The sequence below is a fragment of the Schistocerca nitens genome, chromosome 4, assembly GCF_023898315.1.
Source record: "Schistocerca nitens isolate TAMUIC-IGC-003100 chromosome 4, iqSchNite1.1, whole genome shotgun sequence".
Taxonomy (NCBI): domain Eukaryota; kingdom Metazoa; phylum Arthropoda; class Insecta; order Orthoptera; family Acrididae; genus Schistocerca; species Schistocerca nitens.
The window spans coordinates 333,954,299-333,972,881 of record NC_064617.1 but is presented as its reverse complement, the minus strand read 5'-3'; the positions used below and the strand labels follow the sequence as shown (position 1 = coordinate 333,972,881).

Below are 18,583 nucleotides of genomic sequence, written 5' to 3'. Positions count from 1 at the left end.
TAGCAGCTGTAAAAATATTATCAGGGAAAGTACGAAACATAGGAGTTAGATCTGACTGAGCGCAATGTCAAGGAATATAATATAAGAAATTTTTTCAACTTACTTAAAAATAAATTAAGGAAATTTCAGATAGGATCTGTGTTTTAGTAGAGAATAAAGCAACCTTTTTAAGGAAAAAAGTAATAAGTTAAGCTAAATTCTTCGATAAATACTAAATAGAAAGGAGACAAAAGGAACATTAACATTTAATAAGCCTATAGTCACTCAGTATCCAATCCAACCACCAAATGAAGGAGATATAGGAACAACTGTGAATTCCATGAAGAATTTATATCATTAGTTAGTTAATTTCATGTTCCGTGGATCAATTTGCCCGATAAACCGTCTTGATGTGGAACGACTCATTATGAGAGAATGACGCAACGGTAGGACAAAATACAGTGTAAGAGGAACACAGAGGGCACTAGTTAAACTTATGCAAAAGATCTGAAGAGTGGGAATGTTAAAAAATGGCTGGAAAATAGCACTATTCCTTTCTCCATGTAGCACGCTTTGTTTTCTGCAACGTTTCTCATAATATTTCAAATTGAATGGTTACAGAAGAAGCAGAATATCAGGCACGGTTTAAGAGATAATAAATCAGTAATTGAAAGAAATAACTAAAAAAAGGTAAGAATACTAATAATACTTGATTTGCATTGTTAGCCACACCAAGAGCAAGATTGTTTTGTTGATGCTCCACGATTTTCGCTATTTTGAGTGCGATAAACCGACGCTGCGGTGTTCATCTTTGACACAATATTATTTTCACAAATTCAGCTTAGTAAAACGCTTGTGAGTTTCGCACGTTTATTTACATTTGCGAATACAAGGCGACTTGCGGATTCGCCTTTGTGCGAGGCCAGATACGTCGGAATCAAAATGCTAGATTCTAATATTTTACTGTTTATGTCGTTTTCGCATAATGGTTTATTAATTGTGTCATTGATAGTGTGTATCGTGATGTATTGTATATTTTTGAACATTTGCGAATGCTACGCAAAATTCATGCCATATCGTGAGTCGTAAACTTCATTTGTTCTTTTTGGAAGCTTATGGCAACAGTTTCCTCGCCCAAAGGAAATCGCTCCCTGAGTTCGTTGTGTATTTACGCAATAAAGGTATGTTTTCAAGAATTTTCCGATGTTTACTAGTATTTTATAGCAAACTGGGAACTACAGTTGCGTATTCTGTAAACTTTGACTGAAATATCTGCTCATAAAATGGTTAGTCCCCTCACTGTAGCGTAGGACTTACGCGATTAGGGCAATAATTCCACTTCTTCTGTTTACTGAAATTTGTGTTTGAAATTTTACAATGGTGATCTAAACTTCGCACTTACAAATTCAACCACTGTATTGCACTACTATGTTTCGTGCAAATTATACCAGTCATATAGTGCTCTGCTTGGTTTCCTACTTCAACAGTAGTTAATATTATCAACATAAGATATAACTTAAGACTATTTTCGACATTGTTATATGAGTTCGTTAGTGGGTATCACTTTGACAAAAGTTCGAGTAATATACTTACATCAGAAAAATCTCTAGATTTAGTCCTAGGTTTTCCTCTCGTAATTTACATAAATCACTTTCTTGTGCGTTGTAGCTTCGCACCTTGAAACTTGCAATACCTACAGAGTAAGAAATCCTGACATTAATACAATTACAGGGAGGTTAATTTCAAGTTAATTGTTTAGTGTTCAGATAAACATTGCACCAGTCAAAATGCAGCCCCATTGCGAATGCGGTTCTCGAGCACGGGATATGTTAATTGCTATTCGTAAGCACATCGTCAGCGATTGGAAGTTACTTCGGATGGGTGGGTAGGGCGAAATGACAAGAATCGTGTGCCGGAGATATCAAAGATATGTCAAGTATTGTCCTCTCCAACTAATACTGTCACCTGAGCAAGAAGTCCAGGGTCTATGATTGTTCACCCATTTAGCTGTTGGTGGCGTGTCAGTTGTACGTTTTTAAATGGGAGCAGGGACCAAGGAGAACATCCCCTTTACCTACAAGCAAAAGTACTGCACCATCAAAAATAAGCGCAAAATATGGAAGCATCAGAATCGCAGAAAAATGTAAATGTGTAAGAGAAATCATCCAGCCCAATGAATGGCAAAAAGATATCAGAGCTAAACTACGAAAGATGAACTTAGCATTCCATACAACAAAAGAAATTTAAGGTAAAATCTCACTCTCTAACATATACGGTTTATCAGTATGAAACAGTAATTCGGCCAGAATTGTATCAGAAACATCAACATTAGTATGGATAAAATGATAGCAAGACTTCAGAAAAAGAAAAAAAATCGGTAGAAGGTATTAGGAAACGGGAGAACATAGAAACGTTTGAATTAAGAAATCACAAAGCTAGTTACAAACATGCAGAGAAGCTTAGATATGAAATTAGAAAAAGAGAAGTCTAATGTAATATGGTCACACCCAAAGAACAAGTCCTACCACATGACAAGGAAATCTGTACATTTTGAAAACTCAATTCAATATCTAAGGAAAAACGCATGGAGATCTAGAAAAAATCTAGTATAAATAACCAAGGAATTCAAGGTAGGACAAAGTACAGAAAGAAAAATATAAAGTGGAAAGGTCTCCAAGAGAAAGCAATTCCATTAAGTCAGGAAAAAAAATGTCAATAGGCGAAAGGTATTTGTGGAAGCTTAAGCTCAACTTATTGACTTAAACCTGGTCATTAGTTGACGGAAGATAAAGAAATGGAAGACTATCTAAAGTTAAAAGTTAGAATTTTCAACTAAGCGCACAGTAATTTGGTAAATGAAGTTCCTATTATTTATCGAATATTGTAAGAAAACAAAAAAAGGATATTTTAAGGCTTCCATTTCGTCATTGTTATATGAGTTTGTTAGTGAGTATCACTTTGACAAAAGTTCGCGTAATATAATTACATTAGAGAAATCTGTAGATTTAATCCTAAGTCTTCCACTCGTAATTTACACAAACCACTTGCTTGTGTGTTGTAGCTTCACATCTTAAATTAAACTTCCAATACTTATAGTGTAACAAATCCTGACATTAAAACAGTTCCAGGGAAGAATTCATACTATTTACTCCAAGAACGTCATTCTATCTACTCATTATCACGAGCTGTGTTTCATCCCATGTGCATTAAAGGCTTCCTCGCGACATTTCAGTGCATTATGAACTTCGACTCTCGGCAACACGCAACTACGTTGGCCCTACATATTTAATAATGTAATTTACCCATCATTAATTATATATTCGTTCGCGTTTTTCTTACTACTTGAAATCTCGGAAAGAACTTCCTTGGCCAATTTACATTACGTTCGGTGTGCAAGTCTCCATATCACTTTAATTACAGCTGGTCGGTGACTTTCGTGTTTATAACACCGCAAATCCGAAGGTCATAAGTTCAATCTTCTATCCGACATGCGATTTTTCCTGTTTATCATTTCTTTCACTTCTGGCAATGATTACGTAAAAAAGTTATGTTTTACCTCTGTTGAGAGGCCAGAGTTTAACTGCAAGTCCGCCGACAACTGGTTGGGGAAGTCTGCTCCAACGGAGCAGGACAGGAGTACAGTACACCTCCAACAGGACTATACGTAGTGAGGCACTGCGATTTGAGGACAATTTTAAATAAGTATATTTTCAACGCCAGCATGCAACCAGATTTGTTTTATTGAGTCGTCTACTAATCCTCAACATCCATCTCAACAATGGTCAATGAGAAACAATTTTTAAATGGTTTGCGCACAAAAAGTCCATATCTCACTCCCCTAAGCTAAATCTAGTGATACATACTGTATGTGAACATCACTTTTCAAACTCATCTGAATGTTTGTTTTGAAAAACCAGCTTAATTCATAAAAGACACTGCAGGCCAATTATGCTATTCTCTTTGTTGCTGTTGCTGCCCAGCCAATGACTTTAACTGGCCGAAGTACAATAATTCATCGTCTGGCTTTGTGACTTCACTGTTAATTTCTAATATTTTCTTTTTGATGAGTTCATTGTGCGTCATTTTTATCTTATTATAACTGATTTTCATGAGTATTATACAGATTTTCTCCATTAAATACATTCATTTACATTTGTTGTTGAAGTTTACCTGCACTAGAGATAAGCAGTAGAATATCATTAGCAATACTAAAGAAGGCCAGATACGTCTCATCAGCTCGGATTACTTCTTGGCTTTCCTAGCTTAAGGCTTAAACTTCTTCTAATACTGTTAAGAGTAGTTTTAGTTATATGGGAACTTCTTACCTTACTCCTCTTTCAATTCTAAATTTTTCACTTTGATGATTCAGTCAACTGAAGGTCGTGGCATCGACGTATATATTTTTCAGTATACTAACATGTCTTGCTTTCGAAGGACGTTTTACAGATAAAATAGAAACTGAGTAAACAACTTGCGAACATCTACAAATCAAACACAAATATTCAGTTCTCGAAACTCATTTATTTTTGATGGATAAAACACTAAACGTCTGGACATTACGGAGACGCGTCTGACAGTGCTATGAGTTTTATATCTTGACTGTCTCCTTCGTCATGAAGTAGAATTGTTACAGTATTGTCCCAGTTTAGGTGTATTTTGTTCCTCTGTAGACATTCTACAAACAGTTTTGTATTACAAGAATGAGATTTTCACTGTGCAGCGGAGTGTGCGCTGATATGAAACTTCCTGGCAGATTAAAACAGTGTGCCGGACAGGTCCCGAGTTCGAGTCTCGGTCCGGCACACAGTTTTAATCTGCCAGGAAGTTTCAGTTTTGCATTAAGTTTCACCATTTTTAATGAAACACCATTATCTTTAGGTGATACTCCTTTCTTTCTACTTTGAATGGGTTTATACAACTCATCGGGCACTACTTAAAGTCAATATTTTTATGAACACCGAACTGTATTACTAATCAGTATCCTATTTTAATTGCTGTGCCATGTACCATCTTATCTGCTGAATGTGATGTGTAGCCAATGTAATTTTTGTTTGTTTTCTTCATGCTCTAACTGTTTTGATTTGTTTCTCTCATCAAATATTCATTCTTTTCAGTTGTTTCTCTCATCAAATATTCATCGTATCTTTTCATATCCTGTCGAAGAAATTTCCGTGTACTTTTCGTTCAGTTCAGTATATTAGATCACTTTCCTACTATTGTTTGCTTCAAATTCCCAGACGCTTCATAATAACTGCTTTGTTACAGTTTAGATATTCTTTTGCTTCGCTTTGCTGTTTACTTAAATTACTGTTTTAAATAATCACGCCACGCTGGGTAGCCGCGTGGTCTCTGGCGCCTTGCCACGGTTCGCTCGGCTCCCTCCGTCGGAGGTTCGAGTCCTCCCTCGGGCATGGGTGTTTTTGTTGTCTGTAGCGCAAGTTAGTTTAAGTTAGATTAAGTAGTATATAATCCTAGGGACCGATGATCTCAGCAGTTTGGTCCCATGGGAACTTACCACAAAAGTTTTAAATAATTACTTCTTTCGTTTACGTATGTACAGTATTCATTCTGTTGGTTTCTGAATCGTTGCCTTGTCAACTACTACTCTGTTAACCATGAACATTGCTAATTCGAATAGGAAAGGGACGCCATGTTCTTTTCAGTTTCAATATTGGTGAACTATATTCAGTTTTAGTTTTATTCACAGTTGTTCTTTATCATTAAATCCTACTAATGTATGACATCTGCTATTTATGGGTATCATATCCGAACTTTCCCTCTTCTAACTCCTACTATTATCGATGGGCTGAAAGAAACGTATCTTCTGTTTCTACTTGCGATACTTCGTAGATTTATCTACATATTTTGCGAGTACGTAGATACGTTAGTCAGATGTAGGAAAGAAATAATTGTTCAAAGAAGAAGTTGAAGAAGAAGTAGAAAAAGAAAAACGACATGCTACCTAATATTCACAAATGTCCATCTGTGTTTTACGCATGCGATAAAAGCACATTCCAAACAAGTTAAAAGATCCTACAGCCTTGTGAATGCAAAAACTAATGAGAAAAATTAGAAGCACTCTAACCGCGTTAATTACATGTTAGGAGGCTTGCCTTGTGATTTTTTGAAGTCCAGAGATTTTCAAAGATAACAAGATTCGTATACCACAAGGGGAATAGTTCAGAACTGAGGCTTGTGAGGTCGCAGAACGGATGTACGAACGATACGGTGTAGAAACCGTCAGAAGCTAGTTGCAGGAGTTTCCCAGGTGGGGAAAGGCCGAGCGCTACCGACGAAGCAACAATATTGTAGCGCTGCCGCTCTCTTTGAAGTATGCTGGAAAAGCATATAATATCAGTTTGGACGATGAATTGACAATACAGTGCAGTAAAGTATAGTTCTTCTCCGTTCTGTTCGTGCCTTTCTACTGTCTTGCCCACGGTCGAAACTGTCCATTTTGCGATTAAATAAGAATTTGCAAAGAGCGTGTTTGATTAACCGAGACGCCATAATCCTCATCCGATTCCGACTTCCAGCCAACACGACGGTCTCCAAAGCTAACGGGTAGCAAACCTCGTCTCCTTAACCCAGGGCAGCCAGCTGATAGCTTATCGCGAAGGTGACACAAAAGTTGATGGCGACTCAGGCGCAGAGCCTATACAGCCACTTTACTCATTTTTCTGAATAATAATAATAATAATAATAATAATAAATATAATAATTATAATATCCACTGTGCACCATACCAGACACCTGTCAACACTATTTCAACAATGTTTAATTTCTTCCTATGGTGCACAATATTGTTATGAAGCTAGGTTGGCAACGAGCGTATACATTCCGTAGCGGCTTCAACTCAGCTGAATATCATCGATCATAAAATACACTTCTGGAAATGGAAAAAAGAACACATTGACACCGGTGTGTCAGACCCACCATACTTGCTCCGGACACTGCGAGAGGGCTGTACAAGCAATGATCACACGCACGGCACAGCGGACACACCAGGAACCGCGGTGTTGGCCGTCGAATGGCGCTAGCTGCGCAGCATTTGTGCACCGCCGCCGTCAGTGTCAGCCAGTTTGCCGTGGCATACGGAGCTCCATCGCAGTCTTTAACACTGGTAGCATGCCGCGACAGCGTGGACGTGAACCGTATGTGCAGTTGACGGACTTTGAGCGAGGGCGTATAGTGGGCATGCGGGAGGCCAGGTGGACGTACCGCCGAATTGCTCAACACGTGGGGCGTGAGGTCTCCACAGTACATCGATGTTGTCGCCAGTGGTCGGCGGAAGGTGCACGTGCCCGTCGACCTGGGACCGGACCGCAGCGACTCACGGATGCACGCCAAGCCGTAGGATCCTACGCAGTGCCGTAGGGGACCGCACCGCCACTTCCCAGCAAATTAGGGACACTGTTGCTCCTGGGGTATCGGCGAGGACCATTCGCAACCGTCTCCATGAAGCTGGGCTACGGCCCCGCACACCGTTAGGCCGTCTTCCGCTCACGCCCCAACATCGTGCAGCCCGCCTCCAGTGGTGTCGCGACAGGCGTGAATGGTGGGACGAATGGGGACGACGTGTCGTCTTCAGCGATGAGAGTCACTTCTGCCTTGGTGCCAATGATGGTCGTATGCGTGTTTGGCGCCGTGCAGGTGAGCGCCACAATCAGGACTGCATACGACCGAGGCACACAGGGCCAACACCCGGCATCATGGTGTGGGGAGCGATCTCCTACACTGGCCGTACACCACTGGTGATCGTCGAGGGGACACTGAATAGTGCACGGTACATCCAAACCGTCATCGAACCCATCGTTCTACCATTCCTAGACCGGCAAGGGAACTTGCTGTTCCAACAGGACAATGCACGTCCGCATGTATCCCGTGCCACCCAACGTGCTCTAGAAGGTGTAAGTCAACTACCCTGGCCAGCAATATCTCCGGATCTGTCCCCCATTGAGCATGTTTGGGACTGGATGAAGCGTCGTCTCACGCGGTCTGCACGTCCAGCACGAACGCTGGTCCAACTGAGGCGCCAGGTGGAAATGGCATGGCAAGCCGTTCCACAGGACTACATCCAGCATCTCTACGATCGTCTCCATGGGAGAATAGCAGCCTGCATTGCTGCGAAAGGTGGATATACACTGTACTAGTGCCGACATTGTGCGTGCTCTGTTGCCTGTGTGTATGTGCCTGTGGTTCTGTCAGTGTGATCATGTGATGTATCTGACCCCAGGAATGTGTCAATAAAGTTTCCCCTTCCTGGGACAATGAATTCACGGTGTTCTTATTTCAATTTCCAGGAGTGTAGTGACCCTAAAGTTTGTATCTACTATATACGTGGTGTGTGAGAAAAGTAATGAGACTGACAACTTTGCGAGCGATACGAAAACGCTGTGTGGTTCTATTTGTGTGGATCGGTGTGTTCCTCCCTTCCAGATGTTCCATCCGAGTTTCAGCTCCGTATAGCCATCATGTGATTTGTGAGAGTTACATGAGTGAATTTGAATTTTAGTTGTGTGTTAGGAAATTGGATCAGAAGAATTTAAAGTAAAGTTGTGGGATCAAATTCATACTGGGCCAAGAAACCCAAACATCTATTAGCGATGTGTTATTGTATAGTGAGATGCTGGTGCATTCGACTGCACAACGTTATAGTTTTGCGGAGGACTATGGAAAACTGTCCATATACCTTCAAAAATTTATGAGTCATTTCATGATGGACAAATTATTGCCATGTCATAAATTTCGACTCAGGTAAACGTTTTCGAAGGAGATTCCAAAATGTATTACGCGTCTGTAAGATTTGGTTTATTTGATGAAAAATATGAATGGGGGCAATCGTTCTTGTTATCTAAAGAAGCATCGGTATTACCTGTCCGACTTTTTGTTATTCTCCGCGCTATCCTTTATACAACTGATTTACAAGTAGATAGAGTTATAATAATATATGGAGTCGATGAGTGCCCTAGAGTATCTTACGTAGGAAACGGAAGGCAGAACTGAGAACGAAGAAGACACACAAATTGATCTACAGTGGATGTAGGTATAACGGGCAACGAACACACAGACCAATTGACGACAAGCGTGAACACACACTTCCTACTGAAATACCTCTGATTTTTATGGTGCAGACCAAAGGAAGAATAGTCTATGTTAACGTACCAAAACCGTAACGCAAAAAGTACATGTTAGTCGACAATGCAGTAACATACTGTACGCCGTCCTTGGTTTTTCAACTCTGAACTCAGAAGGAAATAAACTATTGAAAACAATGCGCGTGTTAAGCTAAAATTAATACCCTCGCCAAACAGTGACTTCTGACTCTTGACAAGGACATTGTACATATCTTGGTAGAATCTAATTAATATAATAATCGAAGTTCAACTACACAGCACAGTATCTTGAAAATCATTGAATATTTTTTTCTAAGGCTAGGCCTCAGATCTTTCAAAAGTTCCAGTGCGAACAGTATTTGCCATTTCATTCGTCTCTGTAAATTCATATGCTGCTTTCCTTAAGTATCAGCTATTTACACTAATTTAATATTGTGGGTGGTGAAATGAGTCTTAAATGAAACGAATAAAAAGTAAAACGAAATAAAAGTTCCAATGGCACATTTATTTCAACAAAATGTCCAATTTCAATTACTGTGGAGTCATCTTCACATGTTCACATTAATATGCTATTTGGTACCTACCTATGTGCTCAAAAATAAGATGTCGAGTCATATGGAAACCTTAAAAGTGTAATTAAAAATCGACATTTCACGCTATTGTTCTGTAAGTTGACAGTACTGAGACCAACGATGCAAAAAATGCCCTGAAAGTGTCTAGAGACAAGCGAAACGCGGCCATTTTCCAGGGCAAAATGTATGCTCCGCTTGCGACATGCACCAAGGAGCAGTGAAGGTACAAACACTATTGATATCCATCGGGGAATGAAGGCCGAGTACGGTGATACGTGTCTGTCTCTGCAGAAAGTTGATGAGTGGAGTAAAAAGCACGAAAATGGCGTTGTCCGGTTCAGGCACACTGCACTGTGACACCAGAGTCTACTGCAGCCGTTGAAATTACTGTGATGGGAAAATCGCTGACTGGCGTTGGATGAACTAGCAGCAGATCTGAGTATCAGTCACGGCTCAGCACATCACATCATTCAAGTTCCGGAAAGTGTCTGCAAGATGAGTGCAACGGCAGCCCACTCCAGAACTGAAAGAGCGACGCATTAACTTTTGCGAAGAACTTTTGCGGTGCTTTGAAGGAGAAGGTGATGGCTTCTTCGCGAGAATCGTTACAGGAGACGAAATCTTGGTACATAAGAACCAACCCCAGTCAAAGAGAGCGATCAATGAATGGCGCCATTCCCCATCACCAAAACCCGAGGAGTTCTGGACGCAATCATCTGCAGGAAATGTTTTGCTGAATCTTTTTTGGGGACGAATGAGGCGTTGTCTTGGAATCCTAGGCGGAGGTGGGAACCCCAAGTGGGTCATATTTCAACATGTTAAAAAATCAGCTTCGGCCTGCAACAAGATCTAACTGACTTGCCTTCTGATTATAGGTGTCATTTTGCAGCACGATAATGCTTGGTCTCATACAATCCGTGCAACGCTTGCGACCATCGATGACCTGCAGTGTGTACTCACTACATCCGCCAATTCACCAGTACTTGCACCGAGTGATTGTTACGTATCTGGACCACCCAAGAGGGAAATGGAGGAAAGGAATTCGTTCCGATGAAGAGGTGCAGCAGAAAATGCATGAGTGGCTGCGCACACGACGAAAATAATATTTTTTTCCGGAGGAATACATTCACTTCCTGCGTGCTGCAACAAGTTTATTGAACGATATGGACACTATGCCGAAAAATGACACACATCTGTCCCAGTTTTTTTTTTCAATAAAAAATTAAAAATAATAAAACGTTCAAAATTGTCCCGGCTTTCGTCTTGCCTGTTTGTTTTTGTCCCGGGATCTCCTGCCGGCGCTTGTATAACTACTTTTATGATGTTTTGCCATCATGAGTGGCTTGTATACTCAAAGATTCACTCTCCACCATCAGCAATTGAGGGTGAATCTTCGAGACTGCCAGTGACTTGTGTCGGCGAAATGTGACAAAAAATTCTTATAAAACGTCTGCCGAAGATCTTGACACGAAATTAAGAGGCAATACTCTCTTAAAATAATCCACCCTCTGTCTCAGTGCGAAAACCAGAAGATTATTATCCAACCATCGAAAACGGTTGTGTTGTCCCAGCCAGGTGGAAGCCTCTAGCTGTCTAGTGCCAGAGGCGGAGGGAGCTGCGTAGGAGGGCCCCTAAGCTCTAATTTAAAAATATGAATGTAAATGTCACAAGATATTATTGGCTGAGATATCCCCTGGTATGAGTTCCGCCACCGGTCAGAAACTGTGTTCTCTTCCACGCACATTCGCCTCTGTCCTTGCTGATATGTGAGAGGTTGCCCCGCATGCGTATTTGTAGGGAGTAAGTGTAATGGCTGTTTATATGCTATACGATAAAGTAGAGGTTCTCTCGAGGTGAGGTATTTATGTGTGATGCTTCATGAGAGAGACTTGGCCCGAGCGACCGCTCTGGTCGCAGGTTCGAATCCTGCCTCGGGCATGGATGTGTGTGATGTCCTTAGGTTAGTTAGGTTTAATTAGTTCTAAGTTCTAGGCGACTGATGACCTCAAAAGTTAAGTCGCATAGCGCTCAGAGCCATTTGAACCATTTAGAGACTTGGCTGTTAGAACCGAAAAAAAGAGATCGCGAACCGGACGTAGATGATGTGAGGCAAATTTTCGCACGATAGATGACGGCAGGATTATATAAGACGCAAACAGGAGCAGGCAAAAGAAATCTACTAGTATTAGACCCACGCCTTAATCTGCGGAAGAAGTTTCTGAGAATGTACATTTGGAGTACAGCGTTGTATCGAAGTGAATCATAGAGGAAAACCACAAAATGTGGGAAACAAAGAATTAGAGATGTTCCAGAAAGGTGTAGAAAATGAGGAGCTACGAAATAGGTGTGGTCAAAACAGAACATTCTATTCAAATAAAACGATTGTAACATACTGTACAAAATACTTCTGGAGGTGGCACACTTACTTAATCCATTTATTTGTGTATGCAGGGTGTTACGGTAAACGTGTACGGATGGTAGCTCACGGGTCATGGGGAACAACTTTTGTTGCAGACAAAATCTTCGCTTGCTTCCTGCGACGGTATTCGTCATTTTATTGAATTTATTTTTCCATTTTTTCCATCGGCCATGGGACGACGAGATTTCACCGAATTAGCAGAGCCCACTAACCAGGCGTGTTGCAGCTGTGTGCTACTTATCCCAGTAAACTGGCAGAGTGATTTTCAACAATAAAACTTTAAGAATGAGTGTCTCTAAGCGGAGAAAGATATTTTAGAAGTTCTGCCTACCACCTTTCACGCAGAGCATATAACTGGTTTATAGCCACACACATTGCATACGAACACCCCAGAGTACCTACACGCTGCCGCCTCTCAGTGGCATAATTAATTATAAAAGAAACCTAGCGTCGCCAGATAGCTTTGTCTCTAATAAAAGAAGCTACACATGAAGTTATGTATCATTCCTAGACGTTTGTCACGTAGAGATCGCAACACCATGTTTAATCGTTACTGCCACATTTAAATGGTTAAACATTAATTACACTTCACAGCTGTGGGGCCTAAAGAACTCCACCATTACGGATTTAACTGCTCAGTGTGACTATTACATGTTCGTTGTCGTACACTAACTGTCCATCTACGCCTCTTAAGTTGCAGCAGGCCCGGAAGTGGCACTTAAGACATAGACAAAATAATCGACGACGTCCAAATCGACCTAATAGCTCATATTCTTATACGTTTTCTACTCTGAGTAATCTCAGTGTATTCTCCCACTCTTACCCGTACATGAGACAGATGTGCACATGGGGTACAACACAATGACGAAGTGTAGCTTCTTCTATGTCAACTTCACGTATGTAGAAAGCTGAGAGCGTCCTCTTCACGTCGTGGCACGATGCTGGAATGTGCGGCATGCAGCGCTGCGCGACGGCCAACATGCTCGCACACTGACATGCAAGCCAAGACTCTAGCACAGCGGCATGCCATAACAGGAGAACGTGGTGTGGGCACGTACCTCTTGGCTGCGCTGCCGCCTGCTCCGCTCATCCAGGGCCCTCTCCAGTTCGCGTTCTCGCTCCAGCTGCATCTGCCGCTCCGCCTCTTGCCGTTCCTTCTCCTCCCTTTCCGCCTCCTCCCTCTCCGCCGCCTCCCTCTCCACTTCCTCTCCCTTCTGCCCGTCCTCTTCCGTTTCCGCCTCATCCCTGTTGTCCTCGTTGCTTGCATCTCTGTCTGTGCCTTCTCCAGTCTCTTCGTCGACACCGTCGCCCCCTTTTTCCTCGTTACTAACCGTCGGTCCCTCATTCTCTTCTCCTTCCTCTTCTCCATTCTCCATTCCCACAGTTTCATCCGGACTGCTTTCCGGTTCGGTTGCCAGTTCCCCCTCTCCTATGCCAGAGCTCTCCTCGGCCGCTTCCTTTTCAATCTCTCCCTTCTGCTGCTCCTCCTCCTGTTCCGCCTGTGCGCTGTCTCTGCCCCCACTACCACTTTCGTCATCTCCATTGTCGCCTTCTTCGCCTACGCCTTCGTCCACTTCATCTTCCGGCGTCTGCCCCTCTGCTGCTTTCTTAATTTCTGGTGCCTTCACCTGTTCTTCCGATGCCACTTCCTGCGACGGCTCTGTATCGCTGTCTTTGCTCTGCACAGCATAAAACAATAGATCAGGAAATAGCACATGACACAGTGGGTGTGATTCCCTGAGCTCTTTTATATCCAAACCATTTTTAGTTATCACCTGCTATCAAATAAAACATGTAATTTCTTATTAGCCTTTACTGTCGATAAAATGCCTTATATAATGAACAGACAGTGACTGAAGTATGGGAAAGTGAACATAATTCATTTTGTCATAATGTAAGTTGTGAGCTGCAACCGCACATTATCCAGAGGATAAATTTCCAGTTTCCTTCTGTTTTAACTTTTCCTTCAGAAACTAGTCATGAAATGATAAATGTTCTTTTGAATTTTCAAAAATAATAAAATTATTGAAACTTCCTGGCAGATTAAAACTGTGTGCCCGACCGAGACTCGAACTCGGGACCTTTGCCTTTCGCGGGCAAGTGCTCTACCATCTGAGCTACCGAAGCACGACTCACGCCCGGTACTCACAGCTTTACTTCTGCCAGTATCTCGTCTCCTACCTTCCAAACTTTACAGAAGCTCGGTAGCTTCGGTAGCTCAGATGGTAGAGCACTTGCCCGCGAAAGGCAAAGGTCCCGAGTTCGAGTCTCGGTCGGGCACACAGTTTTAATCTGCCAGGAAGTTTCATATCAGCGCACACTCCGCTGCAGAGTGAAAATCTCATTCTGGAATAAAATTATTGACATCCAGTGCTTGCAAAAATCTACTCTGTTTCTACTGTATATTCAGATGTACTATAATTTAGTTTAACACCTCACATAATGCATGCCATAGATTCCATTTCTTTTATAGTTAATTTGTCTACTTATTTTTGTTTTCTCTGAATTTACCTTTTATTTCCGTCTGAGTTTATAGAAGTCTTTAGTGAATTACATTATGTATCCCTCAAAATTTCTCAGTCCATAAACAGAAACCAAAAAAACCCATTGCTTTTTACCCACAACAGTTTTGTTTCCTATTTTGTACATAACTGCCTCACAGTGAGGAAATCTGTGCTCCATCTGTACAGTTCACTAACATTTTCCTCAGTTCCTCACCATACCTTATGAACAAACATGTACACTAAGTGATCAAGAATATCTGGATGTCTGTGAGTGGACATTAATATGAGGTGTGCCACTCCTTCGCCTCTATGACTGCTTGAACAGTGCTGGTGACGCTTTCAATCAAGTATATGAATATCTGTGGAGGAATGGCAGCCCGTTCATCCTCTACAGCTGAAACCAGAGAAGAAAGTGACACAGGAGTCTGGAGTGAAGTCGACGCTCTAACTCATCCCAAAGATCGAGTTCAGGTCAGGACTCTGGATAGGTTTGTCTATTTCAGAAATATTATGGTCCACAAACGATTGCCTCAAAGATGCCGTTTTATGTCAGGGTTTACTGTTATGCTGCAACAATCATTGGCCCAGAACTATTCCTCTTCTGTACACAGTACACAATCCTGTAAGATGTGTTAGTGTCCTGCCGCTTTTAGCGTTTTCTAAGCGCAATATGGGGACCACACCCTAACCACGGGAAACACTCTCACCCCCCCCCCCCCCCCAACTGTAATATACCACATCGTTTGTATTTCACTGTTTTCACTGTGCTTAATGACAGGTTATGTTCTCCAGGCACTACCCAAATCAAAATCTCTCTATCGGGAACAATGCGATTCATCACTCGAAATCACTCAGGTCCAGTCATCCACTCTCCAGAGACCTCACTCTTTATCTCACCTCAACTGTCGCTTAGCACCGACTAAAGAAATACGAAGCTGATGAGGAGTTGATCGAGCGTTGTACCCATTAATTTTAACTTCTAAGCACTGTCGTTGTGCTACCTGGACTGCTGCTAGGACTTTACAATTCTCAAGTGATTCCCTCTGATGAATTCATGCAATTTTTTTCAATGCAATGCTTGACGGTTCGTGTCCGTCAGTACGTGAACTCTGCCTGGTTGTTTAGCTGTTTCCACTTCACGATCACATCGTCAACAGTTGACTTGGACGGCTTTAGAAGGGTTGAATACTCTCCGAAGGACTTGTTAGCTGATATCCCTTGACTAACCCATGTACGAATTCATTGAATTCTCCTGACCGACCCATTCAGCTGTTACTGTTTCGCTACTGACGACACAACACTCCCTGCCTCCTCCTATACTGGCGAGTCCGCCTTTCGCGACATGTAGTGGTCAGTTCTGCATTACATAACTGCGTCTGGACACTTTTGATCAGGCTCTATTTGTCCCATGGGTGACCATCAGGGCCGACATGCGCTGTTGCCATTTTCCGGGGTGCACTCGGCCTCGTGACGCCAATTGAGGAGCTACTCGACCGAATAGTAGCGGCTCCGGTCAAAGAAAACAACCGTAACGTCCGGGAGAGCGGTGTGCTGACCACACGCCCCTCCTATCCGCATCCTCAGCTAAGGATGACACGGCGGTCGGATGGTCCCGATGAGCCACTTGTGGCCTGATGACGGAGTGCCTATTTGTCCCATACAATACAAAATTCCTCATCTGTGTCAGTGTTTTGTGCCCATCTAAATATTTTCCAAGGTGGTCTTTCCACTTTTGTAAGATAAGCTCATGTACTGTGGTATCAATGGGACGTCACTCAAATGGTTTAAATCATACCTAACTGGAAGAGTGCAGAAAGTTGAAATAAGTAGTTTACATAATATGCAAAAAACTGGTGATTTCTCAAACTGGGGAGCAATAAAGAATTGGGTGGCGCAAGGTTTGGTCTTGGGTCCTCTGCAGTTCTTAATATATATTACTGACTTGCCATTCTATATTCACGAAGATGCAAAGCTGGTACTTTTTGCCGATGATACAAGCTATCACACCCAACAGACAAGAACTAACTGATGAAATTGTAAAAGATATTTTTCAGAAAATCATTAACTGGTTCTCTGCAAATGGGTTCTCATTGAACTTTGACAAAACACAGTATATACAGTTCCACACAGTAAATGGAATGACACCATTGATAAATACAGACTTCGATCAGAAATCGGTAGCTAAGGTAGAATATTTAAAATTTCTAGGTGTATGCATTGATGATGGGTTGAACTGGAAAAAAAACACTGAAGATCTGCTGAAACGTTTGAGTTCAGCTACTTATGCTATTAGGGTCATTGCAAATTTTGGGGATATTCATCACAGTAAATTAACTTACCACGCATATTTTCGTTCTCCGCTTTCGTATGGCATTATATGCTGGGGTAATTCATCAATGAGTAAAAGAGTGTTCATTGCACAAAAGCGTGTAATCAGAATAATTGCTGGAGCTCATGAATTTTTGAATATAGTAAGTGGGTAATGTTCCCACTTAAAAATATTAAGTGTCATGTAATATATTGTGTAATGTAATATCTTGTATAGACACCTTTTATTAACCTGACACGTTCCACATCATTACGAAGTGTCGTATACATGATCTATGGAACAAGTACTAATCTAAGTCTTTTTTCCGGCAAACAAATACACTACTGCTTAAAAATCTTAACATAGCTAAATTTTCTAAAAGAACTTCCAGATTTACTGCAAAATTGCCTTTTCACTTTCTTTGTCACTTCTTTCGGCCGATAGTAGGGTAAAAACTCCATCTGATATCTACTACACTTTTTCTACGTACATGACCTTTTCCACAATGCACTTTTGATATTAATGTTCTACATTTGTTCCTACTGTAAATTATTATTTATTTTTATATTGCCCCATATTCTGTCGTCTTTGCAAAGTAGGAATCTCTCTCTAAATGAGGAAATTACATGAGGGAATTCTTGTTTCCTTTAATGCTTCATTCCATTTCCAAGTATAAGACTAAACTTGCTTCGTGGCAGAACCTCACAGAGTAAACCTGATAACTTTCCTTTCTCACTTTTTTGTGTCTTAATCGGGTGAATTACTTTCAAATGGGTAGACTATGCAATAACTACCATATTTTCCTGGTTCCTCTTTCCTTGGTAATTTAAAAGCATACCACTCTCGACATGTGATACACGTAATCTACAACTTACATAAGTCATGTAGAATTATCACGCAACTCCGTTACATATTTTGGTAATTCTGAACGTAACTGATTGGCTCATCTTGCCTTCTTTGCACCAAAATTTTTTAATGTCCTTCACCACTATAACAGTTGTTTTCAGCATTTTATTCTCTTCTTTTTCATTTGTTACACTGATGGACGACTTTTCTACTTAATAGGCTTTCGGCGTATCCCTCCCACGTATAGATGAATTTTCACCTATACTTTTGATGTTAATAGTTTTTCTGAAACTGTGTTTAATCCTTATAGATTGGGCGTTATTGGGCTCCATTCGCCTGTATGCTTGTAATTATGAATCTAAAATTAGGTACAATTTACTATAGACATTTCATATGACTATCTAAGAATCACTCAATAACGAAAATTCTGTTGGCCCATTCGAATTCTCAAACTGCTGCATTACTCACGAGCTGTTCAGTAATTACCTCCGGTGACAAGTAGAACTAAATTTTAGCTAAGTACAGCTTTAACAAATACAGTATGAGTTTCTTTGAACTGCTAGTCTGTATTTGAAAATGTTGTAAATATGTTTCTCAGCTTACCACACACGGTATTAGATTTCCTTTAAAATTATTTAATCAGTATGCATTTAGAGCTTTTATGAGCTAATCGTCTGACGCTGCAGTCATTTGGCTTAAATGAAACTTAGTTTAAACAGCACAGCATTGTTCATGGAGAGAGTAAGTTTTTGTGGTCGGTATTTAACGCAAATGTTGCTGTTCAGTTGATGGGTGAATATTTGCCAATTATCCAAGTAAATACTGGAGATTTTACACTG

At 41.2% G+C, this 18,583-nt stretch overlaps 1 protein-coding gene across 1 annotated transcript in view; it reads right to left on the bottom strand.

The window, feature by feature from the left end:
• Window positions 1–18,583, bottom strand: part of LOC126252289 (uncharacterized) — a 485,958-nt gene that overhangs the window by 122,106 nt on the left and 345,269 nt on the right. Inside the window, exon 10 of the mRNA XM_049953169.1 lies at window positions 13,145–13,765. Within this exon, the coding sequence (XP_049809126.1) occupies window positions 13,145–13,765 (621 nt within the window). The remainder of the gene's footprint in view (window positions 1–13,144; window positions 13,766–18,583) is intronic.